General features: G+C 38.1%; 1 protein-coding gene across 4 annotated transcripts in view; it reads left to right on the plus strand.

The window, feature by feature from the left end:
* Positions 1–22,109, plus strand: part of EPHA3 (EPH receptor A3) — a 226,973-nt gene that overhangs the window by 163,973 nt on the left and 40,891 nt on the right. For 3 of the 4 annotated variants that reach the window (XM_051621540.1, XM_051621565.1, XM_051621556.1), the window contains exons 6-10: positions 2,136–2,260; positions 8,852–9,014; positions 11,327–11,429; positions 11,892–11,959; positions 17,710–17,835. In XM_051621540.1, the coding sequence (XP_051477500.1) occupies positions 2,136–2,260; positions 8,852–9,014; positions 11,327–11,429; positions 11,892–11,959; positions 17,710–17,835 (585 nt within the window). The remainder of the gene's footprint in view (positions 1–2,135; positions 2,261–8,851; positions 9,015–11,326; positions 11,430–11,891; positions 11,960–17,709; positions 17,836–22,109) is intronic. The other variant, XM_051621548.1, reaches the window with a different exon arrangement.

Genomic DNA, 22,109 nt, shown 5'->3' on the forward strand with positions numbered 1-22,109 from the left:
ATATAAGATTATTTCAGCCTGCTCTGAAATGTATTATAGTACAATTTACCATAATTTATTAGGGGAAAAGTCATTTCTGTTAATCATGTATTAATTATTCATAAAATCTGTATTAATGTTACTTTAATGGGAAATGTTACCAGCTGGGGTACTGGTCTTGGCAATCTATTCACAAACAAAAAAAAAGATTAATAGCTTGACTTAAAAAGAAGACATAAAAATGACTTATAAGAGTATAAAAGCAGCAAGCATGGGTATATGAGTTAACATAGAGCTGGCTACAGTAAAGCAGTCCAGCTAGATAACCACTTTATAGTTTGGCTCTAGCACTGGCTTTTGCTTGAGTGGAATTCAAGTGGAATTGCTGAAGGATTTTAGTTACAAAACAGTCCTGTATCCCTTACCCTAATGCTTTTGGGCTCTTCAGCATGCATAGGTCTGGTGAGTCAGAGCAAAATATAGAGACTCTCTCCTCTTCTACTTAAAAAGACAAACAAAAAATAAAAACAAACAAAGAAACCCCAACAACAACACATCAACAAAAAAAAAAAACAAAACAAAACAAAAACAACCACAAAAAACCCCTCCAAAATCTGATTTCAGTAATTTAAGTTCAGGATAAATTATTTCTGTTTAGGGGGTAAAAAAGTATTTTTGCACGTTTTTAGTCTTCTCAGAAAACTGTTTTGAACCTTGTGATGTGAAAGTCCTGTTCAAAGGATGTGTTTCAACCCAGAAAGAATATGGAAGTGTATATATACATATGTGCTTGGGCAGGTGTACATAGCTTTCTAAATGTTCTGCACAATTAAAGGAGGATGTCAACATTTAGATTATGACTCATGACTAGAAGGTATGTTTTAATGGAAGTTTAGGCAAATTCAACCACAGAATAAATTTTGCAAAACTTATTTTAATTAAAAGTTCTCTTTTTTTTTTTTTTTCCTGGCTTTTGCAAAATCTCTTGCAGGAATGAAAACACAAATGGAAAGAAACTGGGTAATGCATGCAAATGTGTAATGCCTGTAAAGTGTAACTAGTTTTATATGAACAGTAAAAAGTTCATAGGATTCAGCTGAAATTAAATTGTTTAGATCAGCTAGAGCCTTTATATTAGGATAGTACAATGTTGGATTTATAAACATTTGTTTTACATGTTAAGATAAAAGGCTGTTTATTGGTAAAAGTTCTTTGGTGTTTTTTGGTTTTTTATTTACAGTTATGACCTTTAATGTGTAATCTGTAAGATATCATCTGATTAATTTTGGCCAAAGCTATGGAAGAGAAGCATTTGGCATGGGAAGACAACCCAAAAGAAACAGAAAAAATAATTTTAAAAATTGCATAGCTTTCAATGAGTTCAGGAAATCTGGGCCTGGTCTTGGAAAAACCTTTAGAGCTGGGTGGTCTAAAGCTGAACTGATGTTGTAGAATCATAGGTAATTATGATTTTTTTTCTGTAACGTTGATAGTACTTCCAAGTTTTGAGTGCTGGGTGATTCTGTGGCGTGCAGTCGTCATGCCTGACTGATTAATACCGAACAGAAATGGGGTTATTTTGCAGTTAAGATTTTTTTCCTTCAAAGAAATGTGGTAAAGAGGGAGTGTATAAGGGAGCAATTTGTATCTGGAGAGCTTACCAAATAATACAATAGAAGAGGCTGTATTCTGCAGCATGCTGATGGTTACTACTAGCCATGGATACAAGGAGCTCCTTATACGTAATACATCCCAGCACCATTTTGAACTTGCATATGAAAATGTTATCAGAGTTCTTCAGTGTCTGGTAATGATAATACTTCAGCATTATAACAGATAGGCAGTGCTGTTATTTTGTCCTCTATTTTAGTATATCAAGTGTATTTCATTGCTTACACTGTAGTAGCAGATCAAAACCATCTGCTGTCTTGCCACTGATCCACCAGTCTAACAGAAAATTTCAGTTCATTTTCCTTGAGGCCAGCATGCTTCAAGACGTGTACCAGGACTATAATCCAGCTGCTTAATGTTGATACAAGTCCAGATCTATGCTTGTGAGTCTTTTAAATGGAAACAGTACTCTTTGCCAAAGATTGGAAAAAAAATAAAGTCGGTTTGCTTTTCTCTCTCCCCTCCTCTCCCTGTCTCCTTTACAGCTCCTTCCCCCATCACAGTCATAAGGAAAGACAGGACGTCCCGGAACAGCGTGTCTCTGTCTTGGCAAGAACCCGAACATCCAAATGGGATCATCTTGGACTACGAGGTCAAATATTACGAAAAGGTGGGAAAAAAGATTGAAGGGGAGGTGTTTGTGCTGGTAATAGTGCCAATGAACTTACTGTGTCTTGCCTATGTTAAGTATTCAGAGACAGCCCTGTTCACTCATTGTCTCTCTCAATGACACCGAGTGTGGAAACTGTTAAATTTTTGGGAAGGAGAACATCATTACAATACGAAGTGAAATTATCGTGTTACCTACCAAGTTCATCCCCAAATACATCAGAAAAAAATATAGAAAGTAATGCAGACAAACAGTAATGTTTTTTGTTGTTTTTTTTCCTTGAGTACAGGTTACTTACGCAGGTGTGTTATTCTGTCAGTGTTCATACGTTTCTTTGTCAGTGTCCATGTGTTGACCCTTCCCTCTGACACAAGTATCTTTTACACAAAAATTATTTGGAAAAGAGATGGACAGTCCTTTTAGTGACTGGTGTGTACTATGAAACTTCCCACTTTCCATGAATAATTGTATAAAACTGTAGATATGTACAATTTTACATACAATTTATAAATTCTATGTAAATAGCTACAAAGAAAATCTGCTATTAAATTAGGTTCTACTTCACATTGACATTTGCTTGTATTTACAGTTGTTGATTTATGCATCCTCTATAGGTATGTACTTAGGAAAAAAAATAATCTTCATAACAGAATGGGGGCTTTTTTCATAAAACTTCCTGTTAGAGTTGAAAAGACCGTAGATTGTTGTGAAGATTACAAAGAGAAATGTTATCCAATTTTAGATTGATCAGAGAGACCTTTTGATTAATATATTGCTACTGAAGTTGACAGACTTTGAAAAAATGTCAGAAATAATGGTATAATTTAGCATTTACTAATTGCTATTCATATCCAGTAATCAGGCTCTTACATACCAGGGAAGATGTGATGCCAGTATCCACTTATAAACTGGTGATAAAAAGACTCCACAGGTATTCAGTTAGTCAAGGTTTTTTGGTGAGCACTTGAACCTTTAAAGACCTTGGTAAAAATCTAAATATATGTAGTAATACTCATAAAAAGGGAAAAAGAAAGCTTTCTAAACAGTCTCATCTCATAGAGCATTATTCTATAGACTTTAGCTTTGGATTTTTTCCATTAATTTCAATGGGTACACAATCAAGTCTGGATTCTGGGCCTGAGAAGTAAAAGAGAACCAGTTTATACATCATAATGTCTTTATTTGTACATTCTTGACAGTGAAAGGATGCAGGAATTATGTAGGCTCTCTTATTGCCAAATTTTTTGAAGAAAAGAAAATAGATACTGCCTTTTAGTAAGGCTTGGAAGAGCTATTTACCTCTCAAAGAGCTTATGCCCAAAAGAACCCAGAACATCAGCCTGTTTTGCACAGTCAGGTTATTTCCCTACATGATTTTGACATTTCATTTGCGAGGTACCTGGTTACTTTTGCTGCCATTGGCTGTACCTCTGTTTTCCAAGAGAAGCAGCCCAATCTCAGCTTCCCCTCCAGTGTCCCCCAGTTGAGGTCCTTGCATGGATGGCTCCACATGAGTACTGCAGGGTGCAGGATGTAACACCAGTGTGTCATGAATCATGGCATTAGGATGATCTCTTGGGCTTCAATTGCTCCAAAGGGAGAGAATTTTTCCCCTAGTGAGCATTTAATTTATTTTAATTAAATGACCAAAAAGTTGTATTTGTGTGTTTGGTTTTTTTGCAGTAATTTGATCATTGTTCTGCACTGAAAGTGCCTTGCTTTATTAAAGAAAATTGTCACCTTCCTGTCCTGTTTTATGCACACACTGAGTCCGCTGCTGCTGTTCCCACCAAGTATCTCCAGTCTTGTGGAACAACTGGTTGTCATAAGACAGCTTCATAAGACAACCAGCCTTATGAGGCTGATCTTGCACATGTGTTTTTTTTCCCTTTGAAGTCTGTGATCAAGAGTTTGTATGCACCAGACAGCTTTCTTAATCCAGAGAGCCAACTGCTTGTCAATAGGAGCCAGACCATTTAGAGCAAAGTTTTTTGTTGGTTTTTTGGTGGTGTTTTTTTGTGTTTTTTTTTTTTAAAACACCTTCTGACACCGGTGTTTTTAATGTGTGTTCTGTTCTGCAGCCCCTAGGGAAGTCAGAGGCCTATTCCTCAGGGTTTATGAAAGGTAACCAAGAAAAGCAAATCTATTGTCAGGAGACTTTAAATCCATTGCCTTTTTCAAGTCTGCAATTTGAAAAAGGTTCAAAACTCCTACTCTGTGGTTGTTAAATGTCTCTCAGTGAGGCCAGAGCAGCATGTGCAGGACTGTTGGTCTTAATTTCTTCTCCAAACACCTTTGAAAGATGCTGCTTCTCAGTCTGAGAGTTCTAAACAGCTCCCCTCCCCCTCTCTTTTAAAAAGAGAGCTTTCTTTTTAAACTTAGCCAATCTATTTGATTTTCTACTTCAGAAATCATCTTGGTTGTGCTCATCAAAAAAGCCTGTTGCTGTTAGGGGGCAGCTGTTAGGACTTAAACCCTTCCCAATTAGTAATCTGGGTATTTATTCTAAAAAGTCATACCAGATTACTGGTTGAGCCATTTTTTTCCTTCCTGCTTGATTTTACTTGCCATACCTTTTGTAAGTTCTTAGAAATTAATGAATACTGCATAAGAGTAAAACAGGTCATCCCAATTCTGTCATACACCTTCTCGATGCATCTGGATGTTTTTTTTTTTACTTTGTCAAATTGTTCTTAAATTTCAAAGAATATGTGATATTCATGGGCAACTGTATGTTACTTATATTCAGGATGTGAGAATAGATTTGGAAAAAAATTACAATGTCCTGTACCTAAATTATGGTATTATGTAGTTTTTCTAATATATTAATTGCATAATGTATGTGGAAAATACTTATTTTCTACAAAGGTAATTAGACAACCTACTCAGGGTTTTTTCTCTAGTTAGTTAACTTCTGTGACCAAGAAAGAATAGACCTTTATGTGATATTTCTAGAGAAATTAGGATCTACAGTTTTGGGAAAATGTTTTAACTTTTTGGAATGACCTGTGGGGTTTTAATGCCTAACGTTATGAACTGATAGTTTTTTGACTCACTGTTTGGAATAGAACTGTATTTTCTGTAGGGCCTGGTTCTGAGACCCCAGTTACAATTTATTCAAAACATTTAAAAGTAGTAAAACCCTCTTTCAGAGGAATACAGTATGGAACTTACAGACATTTATTTTATGGTAGTGCATAATATTTTATGTTAAATTAAAGGTGCCATATGGCACCCCAGTTTAGTCAGTCCATATAATATTGCGCTGGATTTTAAGTGTCTCAACTGTCCAAGTGCACATATAACAAAAGTCAGGGTTTTTTTCTTACACAACCAGATCCTTTCCTTCCTTCTTATCCTTATTCTCATAGTTAATGTTCTCTGGAGAGAGGATCTTGTAGTACAAATATACAAAAAAAAGCCATCTCCTAAATACCACAGGAACTATTAATTGCTTCATTTAAAAATGTGACTTAAAATTATGATAAATAAATCCCACACACTTTATTAAGGTGAAGTCTGCAGCAAACAAGTGAAATTTATTTGCAGTCTCACATTGCTAGAATAAATTTGCCTTTGCCAGCACTGAAATTGTATGCCCAATAGACTGGTTAAGGCCATCAAATAAATAATGGTATCTAGTTGGTGGTCTTTCTAAGGCTGAAAAAGTGAATTATATGCAAATGTACTTAGTTGCTTTCACACTCTTACTATCATGGCTTTGATGATAGGTGGGCCACATGCACTGCATGAGGGCATATCAATGAACAGTTCACACCTGAAAATAAGGGGAAGCAGTATTTGAAATGTGGATTCCTCCCAAAGATGTGTAGTCTGACTTTGGCCTCTCAAGTGTACACGGAGGTGATGAAGAAAATGTTCTTCCTCATAATATAAACTCTTACTATGCTTATCTAGAGAAGGACATACTGTTCACTCTTACTAGTACTGCCACTGTATATGTTACATGTATCCAAAAAATGTGTGTCTTTTGTGAAACATAGTTTAAAATTATAAAATGTCATTTGCAAAAGACACAAACAGTAGTGGGATTTGCTTCCCAGTAAAGACTGTGTCTGGTAAACTATGCAGAAATATTCAGGAAGAATACGCTTTGTGCATCCAAGTTCAAATTTATCATCAGAGTGTTTGATTAAAGTTCTGCTTGGCACAGGCTGACTCTCCTTTTTGTATATTCCTTCTCCTTATGGCAGCTATAGTGCTGTATCTCTGAAGTTTTTCTTCATCCCCAAGAAAGATAAACTTAGGCTTTTATGTGGTGTTTCACTGATTTGATTACTAGTAACATAAAAAATGACTTACAAAATGTGTGTGTAAAAAGCTTACCATAAACTAAGATACCATGACATCCTCCATACCATTGTTTTAAACGTTTATTTTCCAAGTTCCATTGTAGATTATTAACAGACAGCACCATGACTATATTTTCCCTTGCACATATGTATCTGCACAAGAAGGAAATGTTTGCATTTCATAAAAGCAGCCTGAAGGGAGATCAAAATGAATGTCCAGTCATAGCATACACAAAAGATTTTTTGTTTTAAAGGCGAGATTATTATGTCTTTGAAAGGAAAATAGTTGCCTACATTCAACTGAATGATGAGATAAGGAAAGCCTGCAAATTATAATACTAGGCCTTTGTTAGTTCAAAAATAAATAATTTTATGCAAACCTGTTAGCTCCTTAGAATATCTTTCTGTAATTATTGTCCCCTGTAGTTAAAACAGAACAGTTTTTCAGAGAGGTATCAGGAAACTATGAGGAGGTCTAATGCTGATTTCATTTTTATTTTTAGTGTGCAAAGAAAATGGGCCATGATAAACATTTTTATAGACAGGTACAGCTTACCATATCTGAGGTTTTGATTCTGGATGGTAGCTTTTAGGCACAGGCTTAGTTGCTTTTTCTTTTTGCTTTTTTTTTTTAAAAAAAAAAAAAGCTTTTCTTAAAAAAAAATAAAAATTAAATTCCTTCACTGTGATTACTCATGAGCATAATGGTGGATATTATGTAGAGATTCTGGCAATTTTTCTAATTATGCTGTAAATGTTTCTGTTTCTCTCTGTATCAAGGACTGCCAAGACCAGGGCAGCTAAGCTTCAGTAGCACCAAACTGAACCATTTCTGATGTCCACCTACTAACTTAGAATAAATCTGACTTTCTTACACTAGACAGCACTGCAGAGGCAACACACTAAAGCAGCTCTAGTAACTTGAACATTTCATGTGAAGGTGAAATGGCTTTGACAATGAGTGAGCTGAGTATTTTCCAACCTCTGTGCTTGTGCATTGGCACTCTGATGTTGTCAAAGTTAAAATGTCAGTACCTTGCAGGCTAGTACAAGGCTATAAAACATAGTGGGAAGTGGATGAGATTGTGTGCATCCAACATACATTAATTTAACTCATTTACGGCTTTCAACCAGGCAAAACTCAATGGTTTTAGTGTATTTCAGAGTGCTCAAAGTAAAAGGGCAGCATATGAAATCCCCACCACCTCCAGAATGAAAAAGTTCGTGGTTGGGAACCTAAACAACTGAGATTCTCACAGTTCCCCACATGTGTGGCTGGTGTCCAAGATTTTTTCCGAGACAGTTCCAGCTGCCATTTTTAGGAAGCCAAAAATGCTCTTTTGGTACATGCTGGCTTTAGTAAAATAAGCAATACCTCAGGCTCCAAATGCATGCTTAAATTTTTAGACTGTGTGCTTACAGTGTGACTGAGACATACTTTTGTCAGAATAAGCTTTTCACACACTGTGAAGTGTATCCAAACTAACTACATTAGAAAATGGTCCATTTCATATTTTATATTAAAAGTCATTATGTCAGAAATGTATGGCTATTAAGCAGAGTGGATTTGAGCATATCATCTGGAGGCACACCTTGCTTTTTAGCAAAAATCAATAAGGAGCAAACATGTGCTTTCTTTCTGGTAACTAAAGCCCAAGATTAATTCGGGAGCAGGTTTGGTGGGGTTTTGCCCAAATGAGGATAAAAGCGTTAAGCTCACAGTTTTTATAGCGTAATAGAAAACCAGTTGTATTTGCTTGTTTGTAAGGCTGAGGTAAGGAGCTTGAGTGGAGTTTCTCTTTTGACTGTTATAAAGGTAAACACAGTAATGTAAAATGTGAGGCAATAAAACCTGCATCCTGCAATAGCTCTGCAGGGCCCTAAAATGTCTAAGTGGGCCTGTTACAACTTCCAGTTCAGTGCAGCAGGAAAATCTGTTTTATGCTTTTTAAATAGCATTGTAATCTTCATTTTCTTGTTGTATTACAGGCAAGGGCCAAAATGATGCAAAACCATTTAATAAAATGTCACATACTCAGCATGCTTAGCATTTGATTTGCAGCACAAGGCCGTAGAAGCTGTAATGATTTAGATTTCTTGCTAATCAAAAGACTTTTAGGTGATTGAAAATGAATGGCTGTATAAGCATTTGTCAGACTATAAATATTCAAAATCATGCTGGTGCTCTTCAGGTGATTTGTAGTAACTTTTTACCAACCAGCTCTTTTTTCAATTGTTTAGGGTGTGGTTTTAATCTGATAATTTCTCTTCCCAAAAGCAGGAACAAGAGACAAGCTATACTATTCTGAGAGCCAGAGGCACCAATGTTACCATCAGTGGCCTCAAACCTGATACCACTTATGTCTTCCAAATCCGAGCACGAACTGCAGCTGGATACGGGACAAACAGCCGCAAGTTTGAATTTGAAACCAGTCCGGATTGTATGTATTTGTTCAAATGGTTTAAACTGACACCCTGCTCAGTTTATGACTGATTTGAATGGCTGTTTTCCCTCCCTTTCTAGTTTAGTAAATGTGACGTATAACTATTTATGATGTGACTTTCTGGGTAAGAGTTACTATATAACTTTATGTTTTATCATTAAACTTGAAACATGCTGTAAAAATTATACCATGAATAACACAGAAGGCATTTTCTTACATTCCCTACCCCACCTCTGCCTTGTGCCACAATTGATGCCTGCCGAGAGAGAAAGTTTGATAGAAAACCGGATTCAAAGCCTTGTGCTATTCCAGATTTGTGGCCTGAACCCTATTGACTGTAAACCTCTGCTCGAAGAGAATTAATACTGTATTGGTCCTTTGATCCTGTGGGTCAATGTGTAATTTTCCACATTGCTGTGAAGTGTAGCTGATGTCTTCTACCCAGCCTTGTGATGAAGCCAATACACACAGGCCAGGAAGTTATTCGGTTGAGTAGGTGGTCAGGGAGCTGGGCAATTTGGCTCCCTTCTTCTCTCTGTTACTGTGTTTCTGGTTCTCCTCAGAGAAGTTAGTTACTGATCTGGAATTCCTTTTTCATTTCTCTACATAATAACATTACTTAACCAATGTCCTTACTTTTAATAGAGCTCACGGTCTTAAATGTTACTTTCTCATCACTTAGTACTGTATGGTAAATCAGAACTTCTCTTTGCTAGGAGCTGAAAGTGGCTTTAATGCATCAAAAAGTCAGCTTTTGCTTAGGTATCCAGTTACCCATGTAGAGTGATGACGTATAATCAAAGACTGCTTTTTAGAAGGTCAGACTTTTGCAGAAGACTCGTATCTGCTGCTCAGAGTTAAAACAGAACTAAGGACTATAATTCTGTTGCAGTCTTGTAAGGCTTATTCATGTACTCATAATAAGGCTTGAGAACCATGGTGGAAGAGCTCTGCTAATGGCAACAAAGTTTTAACCAAGAAGTGTAGCATAAGCCAAGTAGTCTTGCTCTTAGCATCCATGTATTTTTTGAGATATATTCTGTATTTCATCCCCACTTTGTCCTCCCCCACCTCAACTCTTATTCTGAAAAGGAAACGATCAACAATCTTCCTTTTAAAAAGACATAGCTATCACTTTCTGTTATGGTGGTATCACTACTTTGGCATACTGGATGAAACTGCATCTCAAGATGGGTTAGACAAGTGCAGCAAGGAGAAAAAAAATCAGTTGCAGTGATAACAAATTCCATAATTTGGAATTTAATTAGTTTTCTCTGCAATGGAGTAGTAATAGTAGAAATAATAATAATAATGATGATTTAGCTGATCAAAAATATGGAAGGTGACAGGAGTCAGTGCTGCATATCTTGATAATGAGCACGCAAGTTAAACAGACACCAAATCACATCGCTTCATTCCTATTGCCCAGCTGTGATAACCATACAAGTGTAGTTATAGGTCTGTAATAGGCAGTGGCTTCTTCTCAAGGGCAATCATGTGACATCAAGCAGTCATGTAAACAAACTATCCAATTTGTGTGGAGCAGGAGGGCTAATTTTCAACTCAGTTTGCATAACTAACTTGAAGCATAGTGCTGAAGAGCCCGGTTCTGCAATGCTTGGTGAAGTTCAATAGGTATCTGCTGAAGATTGTTCATAACAACTAAGATATAAAGGTGGTTCTGTCACGGAATAGCAGTCTAGCACACCAAAGCTCCATGCTTAGGGACTGCGGGGAAACATCCAACATAAGGCAGAAAACAGCCCTTCTTTTTCCTGTAGACATTGTTTAACCATGGGTAGTCCTTCCATCTGCTTCTGTGTGCCCTGGCTTCATACAGCCTTCACAGGAATACTGTAAAGCTTACCCAAGAAGCTTAGTTCATTAAAGCACTTTCCATCATATGGAAGGGAGAGCAGGGTTGATGATTATTGACTGGCTGGGATTTCTTGCCAACTAAAAAATTCCTTACTGATCATGACAAAATATGACTATGTCAGGATGTATGTATGTTTGTATTTCCATATATGTTTATATAAAAGTATCAGTTTAACAGCAGTTACTACAATAGCAAGAGTGACAATCAGCAGTAGCAGAAACAACTTTGGGAAATGGTAAAAAATGACTGGAGTCCTTTGTTTTCTTCCCTTGGATTTATTTATCTGTTGAAAAATAATTACTAGATTAAATATTTGGCGGGAGTCTAATGATGGCTTACTCTGTCTGTTGCCTTTATGAGTATCAATTGTGATGAAATCAAAGTCACGCGTGTGGGAGGTTATTTATATATTTTTGTGTTAACTTTTCAGCATTCTCCATTTCCAGTGAGAATAGCCAGGTCGTAATGATTGCCATCTCAGCGGCAGTAGCCATCATTCTCCTCACAGTTGTGGTGTACATCCTGATTGGGAGGTTAGTGTATCCTCTGGTTTGCACATTTACTCCTGCTTCCATTTCCCCGAGGGGCCTTGATGAGCATGGCAAATTGGGTGTCGTGGGGCAGTAGAGTGGCTGGTTTGCACCTTCTCCTTTGCTGCCTGGGAGCTCCGAATACCGCTTCATGATGCTCGGTAATGAGCCTGCGAACGTTAGCAGCCCCAGTCATGCAGCAGTTGTTAAAAAATGCTATAAACACATTCTTAGGCAATTGTAAAATTAAACTGTAGGGGTCAAAAATCAACAAATCCTCTCATTAGCCAATTTCCTCAAATTCCCTGAGAACGTAACATGCCTCTATAGGGCACAGAGAATGTAAATATCATTAAGCTTCGAAACAGGCATTTAATTGTGGAGGAAAAGCATTTTATTCTCTTTCCACCTGCAGCTAACACATAAAAAACTCTATATTAATTTTTTTTTCTCTGTTGCTTGTAGATTCTGTGGATACAAAAAGTCTAAACATGGCACTGATGAGAAAAGACTACATTTTGGGAATGGCCATTGTAAGTCACTGAAACATTTTAATGATTCCAGATCTGTTGAATTCATTCCCTAGATAGCTGGTATTTCTCAATTAAAAATAAAATAAAATAAAATAAAGAAACAAGGCATACCTCACTTAAACCAAGGTGAAATTGGGAAGAGAATTATCTCCTCTCTTGTGGGTAAGGAGCTTTTCCCCAAACAATTATTCTTTGTTTCAAATTCTTTCATCTGTGTTCAGTTTAGTAATGAGCAAAACATTGCTGTGTATGTTAAAACAATGCATGTGGTTAACAATATGATATTGATTCTGCTGTGCATTAGAGTGCAACTTCAACTTCCTCATTATCAACTGTGTAAAGTCTAAGAAATTACTTTTTTCCACAAAGCAATATATAAAATCAACAAAACCTGTCTTGATGACTACTGAAGGGCCTGAAAATTGTTTGCTTGACAAAGTTGACCCAATAATTTTAGTTTCGAATTATTCTGACTATAGACTGAAAAGTGATTCCAAGTAGTTTCTGAAATTAAGAATAACTCCTAAAAAAGTTTCTCACAAATTCATGGGATTTTTTAATCCAGGTCTGTTTACAATCATAGAATCATAAAATGGTTAGCATTGGAAGGGACCTTAAAGATGACCAGGCTGCAATCTCCCTGCCATGAGCAGGGACACCTCACACTAGACCAGGCTGCACAAAGCCTCATCCAACCTGGCCTTAAACACCTCCAGAGAGGGGGCTTCCACAACCTCCCTTGGCAGCCTATTCCAGCATCTTACTGCCCTCATGGTGAAGAATTTCATCCCTATGTCTAACCTAAATCTCCCCCCTCTCAGTTTAAAACCATTACCTCTTCTCCTATCACCCCCATCTGTGGTGAAAAGCCCTTCCCTAGCTCTCCTGTAGCCCCTTCAGGTACTGGAAGGCCACTATAAGGTCTCTCTGGAGCCTTCTCTTCTGCAGGCTGAACAGCCCCAACTCCCTCAGCCTGTCTTCATAGCAGAGGTGCTCCAGGCCTTTGATCATCTTCACGGCCCTTCTCTGAACCCTCTTCAACAGTTCTATGTCTTTTCTGTGCTGAGGGCTCCAGAGTTGTACTCCAGGTCTCGCCAGAGCAGAGCAGTGGGCAGAATCACCTCCCTGGCCCTGCTGGCCACACTTCTTTTGATGCAGCCCAGGATGCAGTTGCTCTCTGGGCTCCAGCACACACTGGTGGCTCGTGCTGAGCTTCTCATCTACTACCACCCCGAAATCCTTCTCCTCAGGACTGCTCTCTAGCCTTTCCCCCTCAGCCTGTATTTGTGCCTGAGGTTGTGCCAGCCCAGGTGCAGGACCCTGCACTTGGCCTTGTTGAACTTCATGAGGTGGCACTGGCCCACCTCTCCATCCTGTCAAGGTCCCTCTGGATGGCATCCCTTCCCTCTTGGGTGTCAACCACACCATACAGCTTGGTATCATCAGCAAACATGCTGAGGATACACTCAATCCCACTGTCTATATCTCCCAACAAAGATGTTGAACAGCACTGGTCCCTATACTGACCCCTAAGGGACACTACTCATCACCTACCTCCATTTGGACATTGAGCCACTGATCACAACTCTCTGGATGTGGCCATCCAGCCAATTTCTTATCCACTAGGTGGTCCATCTGTCAAATCCATGCCTTGTCAGTTTGGAGACCAGGATGTCATGTGGGACAGTGTCAAACGCCTTGCACAAATCCAGGCAGATGATGTCAGTTGCTCTGCCACCATCCACCATCTCTGTAGCCTTGTCATAAAAGGCCACCAGATTGGTCAGGCATGACTTGCCCTTAGTGAAGCCATGTTGGCTGTCACCAATCACCTCCTTATTTTCCATGTTCCTTAGCAGATTTTCCAGAAGGATCTGCTCCATGATCTTGACAGGCATAGAGGTGAGACTGACCAGCCTGTAGTTCCCTGTCTCTTTCTCTTTCCCCTTTTTAAAAATAGGGTTATCTTACCTTTTTTCCAATTGGTGGGAAACTCCACAGGTGTCATGTTTACAAGCTTCTTTTGTTCAAGTCCTGATTCCCCACTCACAAGTATGAACATGACCCTTTCTTTAGGTCTCATGTCAGTCTTAGGAGACTTTCTGATGGCTTACATTGCCTTGTATCTCAAAACTTGTAAATAGTTAAGGATGAGATTTTGCTCATTCTGAGGAATCTGGGCTACATTTGAAACATGTTTAAAAGCCAAACCAGAATCCTATCTATTTCTGATGTTTGTGTACCTATTTTTAATAAGGCTAAATGGTACTTTATTCATAGCTACTCTGGATTGTTAGGCTGCACCCTGTGAAATGATCAGCATGGAGTAAGGTCCCACCCAGGAGACACTTAGAGGAAGATGTGTTGATTTTTTGAGCCCAGGCACATGTCCTGGCTCCGTGGAAGAAGTAGCTTGCTATGGCCCATGGCTGGAGAGGAATGTCATCCTGCAGTGCTTCAGCTCCTTTCAGATCTTGGGTCCTCTCTGCAGTGTGCATAACCCTGTAGCACTTCTCCACAGCAGAGGAACTGTGGATCATGAAGACTAGGTCACAGCCAACGTTCCATCCATATGCTCTTTAAAATAGAACTAAATTGGTTTTGGAGCAGGAGAATCTGAGGGAGGTGGAAGGTGAAGTTTAACATTCCCATGGGGGGGTGGATATTCTTGGGGTTTTTTATAACTGCATTTTAGATTTTTTTCATCTTTACAGAGAGAAGATAATGCCCTTCATTAATGCCAAGACTGGAAATTCTTTTTTTTCAGCCACAGAATTCTTGGTGTCTAATGAGCATGTTTTTAATAAGAATTTGTCTTTGAAACTGTTTCAGCTCCAGATGAATATCCTGCTACACCATGTAAACCATGTTGAATCATGTCTTTCTATTGCTTAGCATGTTGTAATGTTAATCTACATGGGTTTTTTGCACACAACAGTGGCACTGTACCATCTGCAAGAAAAGAGCTGTTGGTACCATAATCAGACGCCTCCCGACGAAATATAATTTAATTAATATTTTAATGAGGGGTTTACCTGCAGTAGCTGGAAATCAGCTGCTTCCTAATCCCCATGTCAATGGAGTAACTGTCTCTGACTGTTCTTCTTCTTATTATTATTATTATTATTATTATTTTAAGTTTGGAGCCCCTCCTTATCTCCAGAGAGCCATGAGCATGCATATCCACACCATGAGTTCTCCTTCCCCTGCACTGTCAGGGGATACGCAAGCTGTAAGAGTGGGTTGGCTTCGTGCAGCTCAACAACCCCTAACCAACTAGTCTCAAAAAAAAAAATAATCTGTGCGGTTACATGTGGCCCATAGAATTAATGCTTCATCATCCAAATTTAATGAGCTTATAAAATAAAAGCAGCCAGTAAAAAAAGTGTCAAAGACAAATAACAGGTCAGAATTTGCTCTCCTTACTCCCACACAATGAAAAGTTGCAATCACTATTCTTAAACATGTCAGTGCTGTTAAATTCCTGTGGATTAAATTGCTTTTAATTTGGCTTTAGATATTTATGTACTGTTTTCTGAGTAGTGCCATGCTGATTCACTATGTAGTAAGAGCAGAGCCAATCATGGACCTGGTATTTCTGTTAGAAATTCTTGAACTTAGTGATGGATTTTGCAGATATTTATCTGTTAAGATGTGTATGTAAGTGCATGTGTGACTGCTGAAACTTTATTCTACTTAATTACAGCCTTTCTCAAAGAATAGAAAAATTGTTCTGATGAACTAAAAAAGGATAAAGTAACTTCCATGGCTGTCATAAAATTTCAGCATCTTAAATACAGCAGCTGGTTTATTTCAGTCAGTTTATTCTGAATTACTTTTAAAAAGGCTCCAGCCATGAACTATTCCCTGCAGCCTTATTACAAATCCTATAATATTACTTCAAAGGAGCAAAAATGTTTCACCTCCTCAGATCCTCTCCCTTTGCCTTCTTTGGCTAGTCCCTTTTTTATTTTTTTGCTACCTTAAGGGCAATTCATGCTGTTAAAATGAAAATGTAAATTATTATGTTTGCACAGAATGAGCTGTAAAGTAGTACAGCTTAACACATGTGCATGTGTTTATTATCTGTTTTTCATGACAGAACCCAGTTACTATACAGGCTGCCCTTAATTATTGGTGTGAAGGGATTATTCTCCTTGCAGTCACCATCACCTGATCCTGGGAACCTCTGGGGTCAGCATTAAAAATCTGCAGCTAAAAACCCCACAGTGCAGAAGCTTTTAATTGTTGTTATTTTTATTGGGGCTATGAGGGAGCCTGTAATGTACATTCAGCATGGACGGAAAGGAGCATTTACAAGATTTTTAACCAACAGCAATATACAGCCAATTACTTTTTGTTTTACTTGCAAGTAATTCTGTAATCATCAGGCTCTTGAAGGAAACACAGTCGGCATTTAATGCCATGCACAGGCAGCTGTTGTATTAAAGAGCATGGCTCTTAGTTTGCATTGTTTTCGAGGCAATTAGCTTGGGAACTCGGGTTTATCATTTCTTTGTCAATTCCGAGGCCAATAAATCTCCATAAAACTGATTATGTATTTTTTTATGTATGTTGGGATTTGTTTGAAAAAACAATGGTGTTCTCTAACTAATGATCCAAAAGTATTTTTTCCCCATCTGTGTAACCCCAACAAAAAAGGTTTAACTATTCAAGCAGCCAACAAATTGATGCCATATAATAATGCTAAGCTGGAAAGGATAATTCTGAGTGGGTTAAGGCAGTGTTTGTAGGAGGAGTTAATAACTTTTACATGACCACGTACAGTTAGGAAAAGCTAGAATACATGTTCAGGAATACAGGTTTTGTGTCAAAAGCAGAAAACTTCAAGCTGGATATAACGGTTATTTCACTTTTGATTAACAAAACATCTTTGTGTTCTAAGATTAATACGGAGACAGGCACACAAGGAACCAGGTACAAGCACAACCAGGGCTTTGAGCCAAGGAGGGAGAATGAGGCTGTGCTTTGCCTTCAGCTTCTTTCCTGCAGAGAAAGGTTGGGAGTGATAATATATTCCTCCCACTGCCAGTGCTGCTAGAGGAAGAGATGTGGAAAGCTTGAAACTGCCCCTTAAATCGTTCCTTCAGTTGAACTAGTGCTTGCCCCAGGCAAACAGAACAATCCATGGCTAGGAAACTATAGAGGGGGACAAAATAATAACATGGACTGTCTGAGCAGCAGAGCTTATTAATAATAAGAGCAACTGACTGCCATCATACCTGCTAATAGAGGGATTGGGGCAGAAGTTCATTTCTACATGTATAAACTTCTTTTTGTATGCCTCTGGTTGGAGTACTTGGAAAAAAAAGTTTGAGTTAATGTGTTCTTCTTAAAATATTCCCAAGAACTTCTCAGGTTGACTGTAGCATTCACACATTTTTTTTCCTTTCCTCTTTGTTGTTACCGTGAAAGGGACAATGTAAAGCAGGATCTAAACGTAGCAAGCTGGGAGAGCTGGGTAGTCCCTTAATATTTGAAGAGGTGTTAAATATGGCAAGTGCAGATATATTTAAAATTGGTTTTCAGATTTCTGTGCAATAACTACATTAGTGTCTCTGGTTTCACTCCATATTAGGATTCCCAAAGACTCACCGAAAGCAGTTTGATTTGAAGAAGCAGAATTCTGTTTTCTTCTATTGATTTTATTGCTATTGTCTCACGAGCTTTCTTTAGAAGGATTGATTAAGTCTAACTAACATTTTCTCTCTGAATTTGTTTTCACACAGTAAAGCTCCCAGGCCTGAGAACTTATGTAGATCCACATACATATGAGGATCCCAATCAAGCTGTGCATGAATTTGCCAAGGAACTAGATGCTTCTAATATATCCATTGATAAAGTAGTTGGAGCAGGTAATGACCATCAGATATATTGAACTAAAGATAGTTTTTGCTCTAAATACTGTTTTACATCTTTGGGTTTGTACTTAGGACTGGAAAGAAAATGTTCTAAAGACTTAAAATTAGTAGGTCATATTTAAAGCCAAGTCAGGTGCAAATGAAAAGTTAAGGGCACAAAGTTCTGGTTTTTTCCCCCAAAGAAGCCAGATAGTGAGACAGTTTTTCAGAGGACACCTGTCAGCCCACATTCGGACACAGCACTGTTGGTAGTGAAAAGAGAGTTCAGCATCACTTCTGTGTTTCTCTTTAAAATCTGTCAGCACAGAAAATGGTATCAACTGTGAAGGTGTTTTCTTTTTTTCCCTTAAAAGGACTGTTGACTATTACCCCTTGAGTGAAACCACAAACTCATCTCATACAAGTCAGCACACATCTATCAGGCTGCAATGACCTTTGCTCATTGGATTGATTTTGGTCACTGCTTTGGATTTGAATTATCGATTTAGGAGGAAAGGGTTGTCTGTCTGATAACTGATTGTCTGAGCCATACAGACACCAGAGATTGTTGGGCTCACACAAAACAGTTGAAATGGGTAGATTTTTTAGCAGAGGAGCCAGATTATGGGACGTCTCATCACACTGTGTTGCCCATGTTGCAATGTAGAATGTAGTTCCTGATAGGACGTGTGCTTGCTTGTTGAAGTGAAGTGGCAGGTTATTTTGTTAAGTCAGAAAATCACAAAGTGTTAGCTTCCCTGATAAATTAAAGCATTTGTGAGAAGTGCTATTGATTTTTAATCCATTGAAAATTACTAGTTCTTTTGTATAGATCTTTTTCTTCTCTCTAAATGTACTATTTAAATTAAAATAATGAGATGTGAAAGAGATGGGGTCCTAGTGCACAGCAGAAGATTTTAATTTGGAAAAAAATGTAAAACTGAGCTACTGTACTGGGTGCATCTTCTGATTCACCTGGCAAAAAGAAACAGTGTTTGTCCTCACTTACTGCAGTGACTCAGCTGCTTGTATGAAATAGAGTTATTTTCTGCAAAGGTGGAATATTTGTTCCTTGCTGGTTTTAATTTTGCCCCACAAGAGTGCACTGTTCTCCATCATCTTCAGTCAAGGCAGCACAGAATAGAGAATTAATATGAGGATAAAGAAGGGGGTTACCACAAAGCCAAGTCCAAGAGCAGTATGTTTCCTTTCAAGACTTTCAGGAGCCTTCATTCACAAATGTAATCTTTCTAAACTTGGGTTGTATGCAGTTTATGAATCTAGAGAACAAATTTATAAGAATGGATGATATGTCATATTTTGTACCTCATTGTTCTGAGGTATTTTTGATCAGAATACACATGGGAATGAGAGGTAAAACAAAATTTGCCAGACATAGCCTCTGAAAACAGAGTAAGTGTTTTCCAAGAGGCTTCAAAAAAGGAGTATGTCCTAAACGGGTCAGGTGGTTTAAAGTAAGTCCCTTTGCTTCCCTCCATTTCAGTGAAACTGACAGTAGGTTCCTGCAGGTCCTCTTGGACTCAAGATATAATAAAGCCATTTGTTGGATACCATGACTTGGATTCATGGAGCCTAAACTACATATGGCATTACATGTAGCATTTCCTAGAAGCAGTTGCCAGATATGCCAGCACAAAGAGCCAGGCAGGGAAGAACTGATGAAAATCAGACTACAGAGTGCTGGGAGCTGCCAAAATGCATCTGTAACATCACTTTACACTGCTGTCATGTTCAGCACATGGTAGCTTTTGCATTCAGAGAGAGTGCCTCCGAGGCTGCTTCTGCAGGAACACTTCTTTCCTCCCCAAAAGCAGAAAGGCATTTCCTGTCTCTTACTTGAGTCAATGACTTATTTGAGTGGATGACTTGGTCTTTTCCTGCCCTTCTGCTTTACAAATGCAAGTGTGACTGAAATTATAAAAAGACAGTGATTTGAGAAGAAGGGATTCATTTAACTGCATTGAAGTGTGACGTAAGTAATGAGACCTTCAAGTCAGACAAGTAATCTTGATATTTTGAGGTACTTGTCCAAGAAGTTTTTCACAGCTTCAGCCAGAAGTCTCTGAGAATAAAGGGCAGCTTACATAGCTTTGAAAACATACCCAAATGCAATAAGGAAATATTCTTGTCCAAAAGAACCTCAAGAAAAACACAAGGGATTTTAGTGGCAAGCTAAGCATAAGAAAATTGAGGTCAGGAGCCACTTTTTCTGATGTTTCTTTACAGTAATTCTTTCTTTTAAAACAACCCACTTGTTTTTATAGATCCAGTTCAGCAAACCACTTAAGAGGTTTAAATCCAGTTGGATAGCAAGAGTATTTCAGATAGTGCTTTCTTGATTTGAGATAGATTTAAGTATGTGCTTTGAGGGACAGGAAAGCAAGCTTTTGCAAAGTTTAAACATGCATGTAGCATAGCATCTTGTTGATCAAAGTATTTCTAAAATTTAGTTTCTACCTTTTCATGAACTTATTGTGAAAGTTTGCAGTGTCTCAGGGAGGAGGGCTTGTAGAATGTAGCTGAGGTTCATGAGGTGTTCGAGACATTCAGCTTAGGTGTCTCTCCAACTCACAGATGTTGTTCTGTGCTCAGCAGTACAATCATGATTTAAAACACAGCAAAGTAAAGGGAGTAGCTAATTTCACAGAGTCAGCTTTTACTTGTCCTCTGGGTCTAAATGCACAGCAAATGCCATTCACTGATGCACTGAGTAGCCTATTTAAAAAGAAATTAAGATCTCCTGAAGAGAGATCTTTATATTATGAACAGCCCTCCTAATAATATCTATTTGCTTTCCACATGTAAATAGACATATCAGTCTGCAGGCCTGTTTGTGTGTGTAGCATAATTAAAAATAAACACTTCAGTCAGAATTTACATGAAAAGCAATCAACTTAATCTCTAAATCAGTGCCAGTTTTTCCACTCTCCAACTCAAACACAAGTCCTCATTCTTCCTAAATAATAGTTTATGAGGTCCAGTCCATTCCTTACTGGGTCCATATAATAATGATTTGCAGGAAAAAGACGTCGTGTTACTGCTATGGGTGTTGACCAGATAGACTTACAGCATCCATACTGCCCAGTATATGAAAGTACCAAAGGCTAACATAGTTGGGCTGCCCAGTGATCTTCTTCCAATGAAACTGTATTCCAAAAAAGCAAGCCCATTTTATATTCACAGTCAACAGTAAGCTCCATTGCTATAAAGGTCCAACATTTAGTCTCTTGTACCATCCACTGGCCTAGAGGCACTTGTGAAATCCAGTTATTCAGCAAAGTTGTAAATTCTACAGCCACAGCTAAATGGGACTGTGTTGATGGACATTAGCTATAACCTTGTCCTTCCTAAAAGTCAAACAAATACTAGTTACATGATTCTGGTCAGAAATGAAGGATTGATTGCTGGAGTCCTTGCTGAAATCATAGCTATGGTCTCCATTGATAGTAACTTAACAATAGTTTTAAGAGTTTAGCTTGTTATAGCTTTTTAGACCATTACAACATAGAGAAAAGGGAATGCAAAGCCAGACACTAGAAGATATTTTTCAAGCACTTTTTCCCCCTTCTGTTTTCAATATGTGCTTTAGTCTTCCTCTTTGTGGTGCTCTGTGACAGTGTTGAGTGTTGAGCTGGGGTAAACAGTGTTTGCTCTTAGTAAAGTATATGAGTCATTCTGGTTTCCAGAGGTTGAATATTTTTAATTGAGAAGTCTGAACAGAACTCAATACCCATCAGTTACTAGTAGAAGGTTTTACAGTTCATTTTTTTGAGCTGCTGCCTGTCTTTGCAGCCTAAAATACAAATAATGTTAGAAAAAATGGAAGTAATGTAGGTGCTATTTTAGTAGTGTGTGTATATATAAACATGCCCTATTTTTAATTTTTTTTTGTTGCTACATTATTAGCACAGTTATTACATTAATAGCCAAGAGGATGAAGCAGCTCAGCAGCTGGTGATAAGATCTGGTGACATTCACTTCTATGTTGTTGACTCAGATCTAGCCTGGGTTAGCAACAGAGAAAGGGCTTTGCCCTATGACATATTTGTTCAGGTTCTTTTATTAAATTGGCTGTCTAACAGAGAAACCTTAGAAAATAAAGCTGAAAAGTTGACCTCGAGAGGTCAGTAAGTCCACACCCTTGCCCACAACCGAACTTGTTAGGAACCATTCTTGACAGATGCTCATTCTTCACAGTCTCCAAGATAAATGAGTTTATAGCCTCCCTAAAAGATCTTTTGTAGTGTTCAAGTGTCTTTACTGTAATT

Source organism: Apus apus, chromosome 1 (genome assembly GCF_020740795.1).
Source record: "Apus apus isolate bApuApu2 chromosome 1, bApuApu2.pri.cur, whole genome shotgun sequence".
Classification (NCBI taxonomy): Eukaryota; Metazoa; Chordata; class Aves; order Apodiformes; family Apodidae; genus Apus; species Apus apus.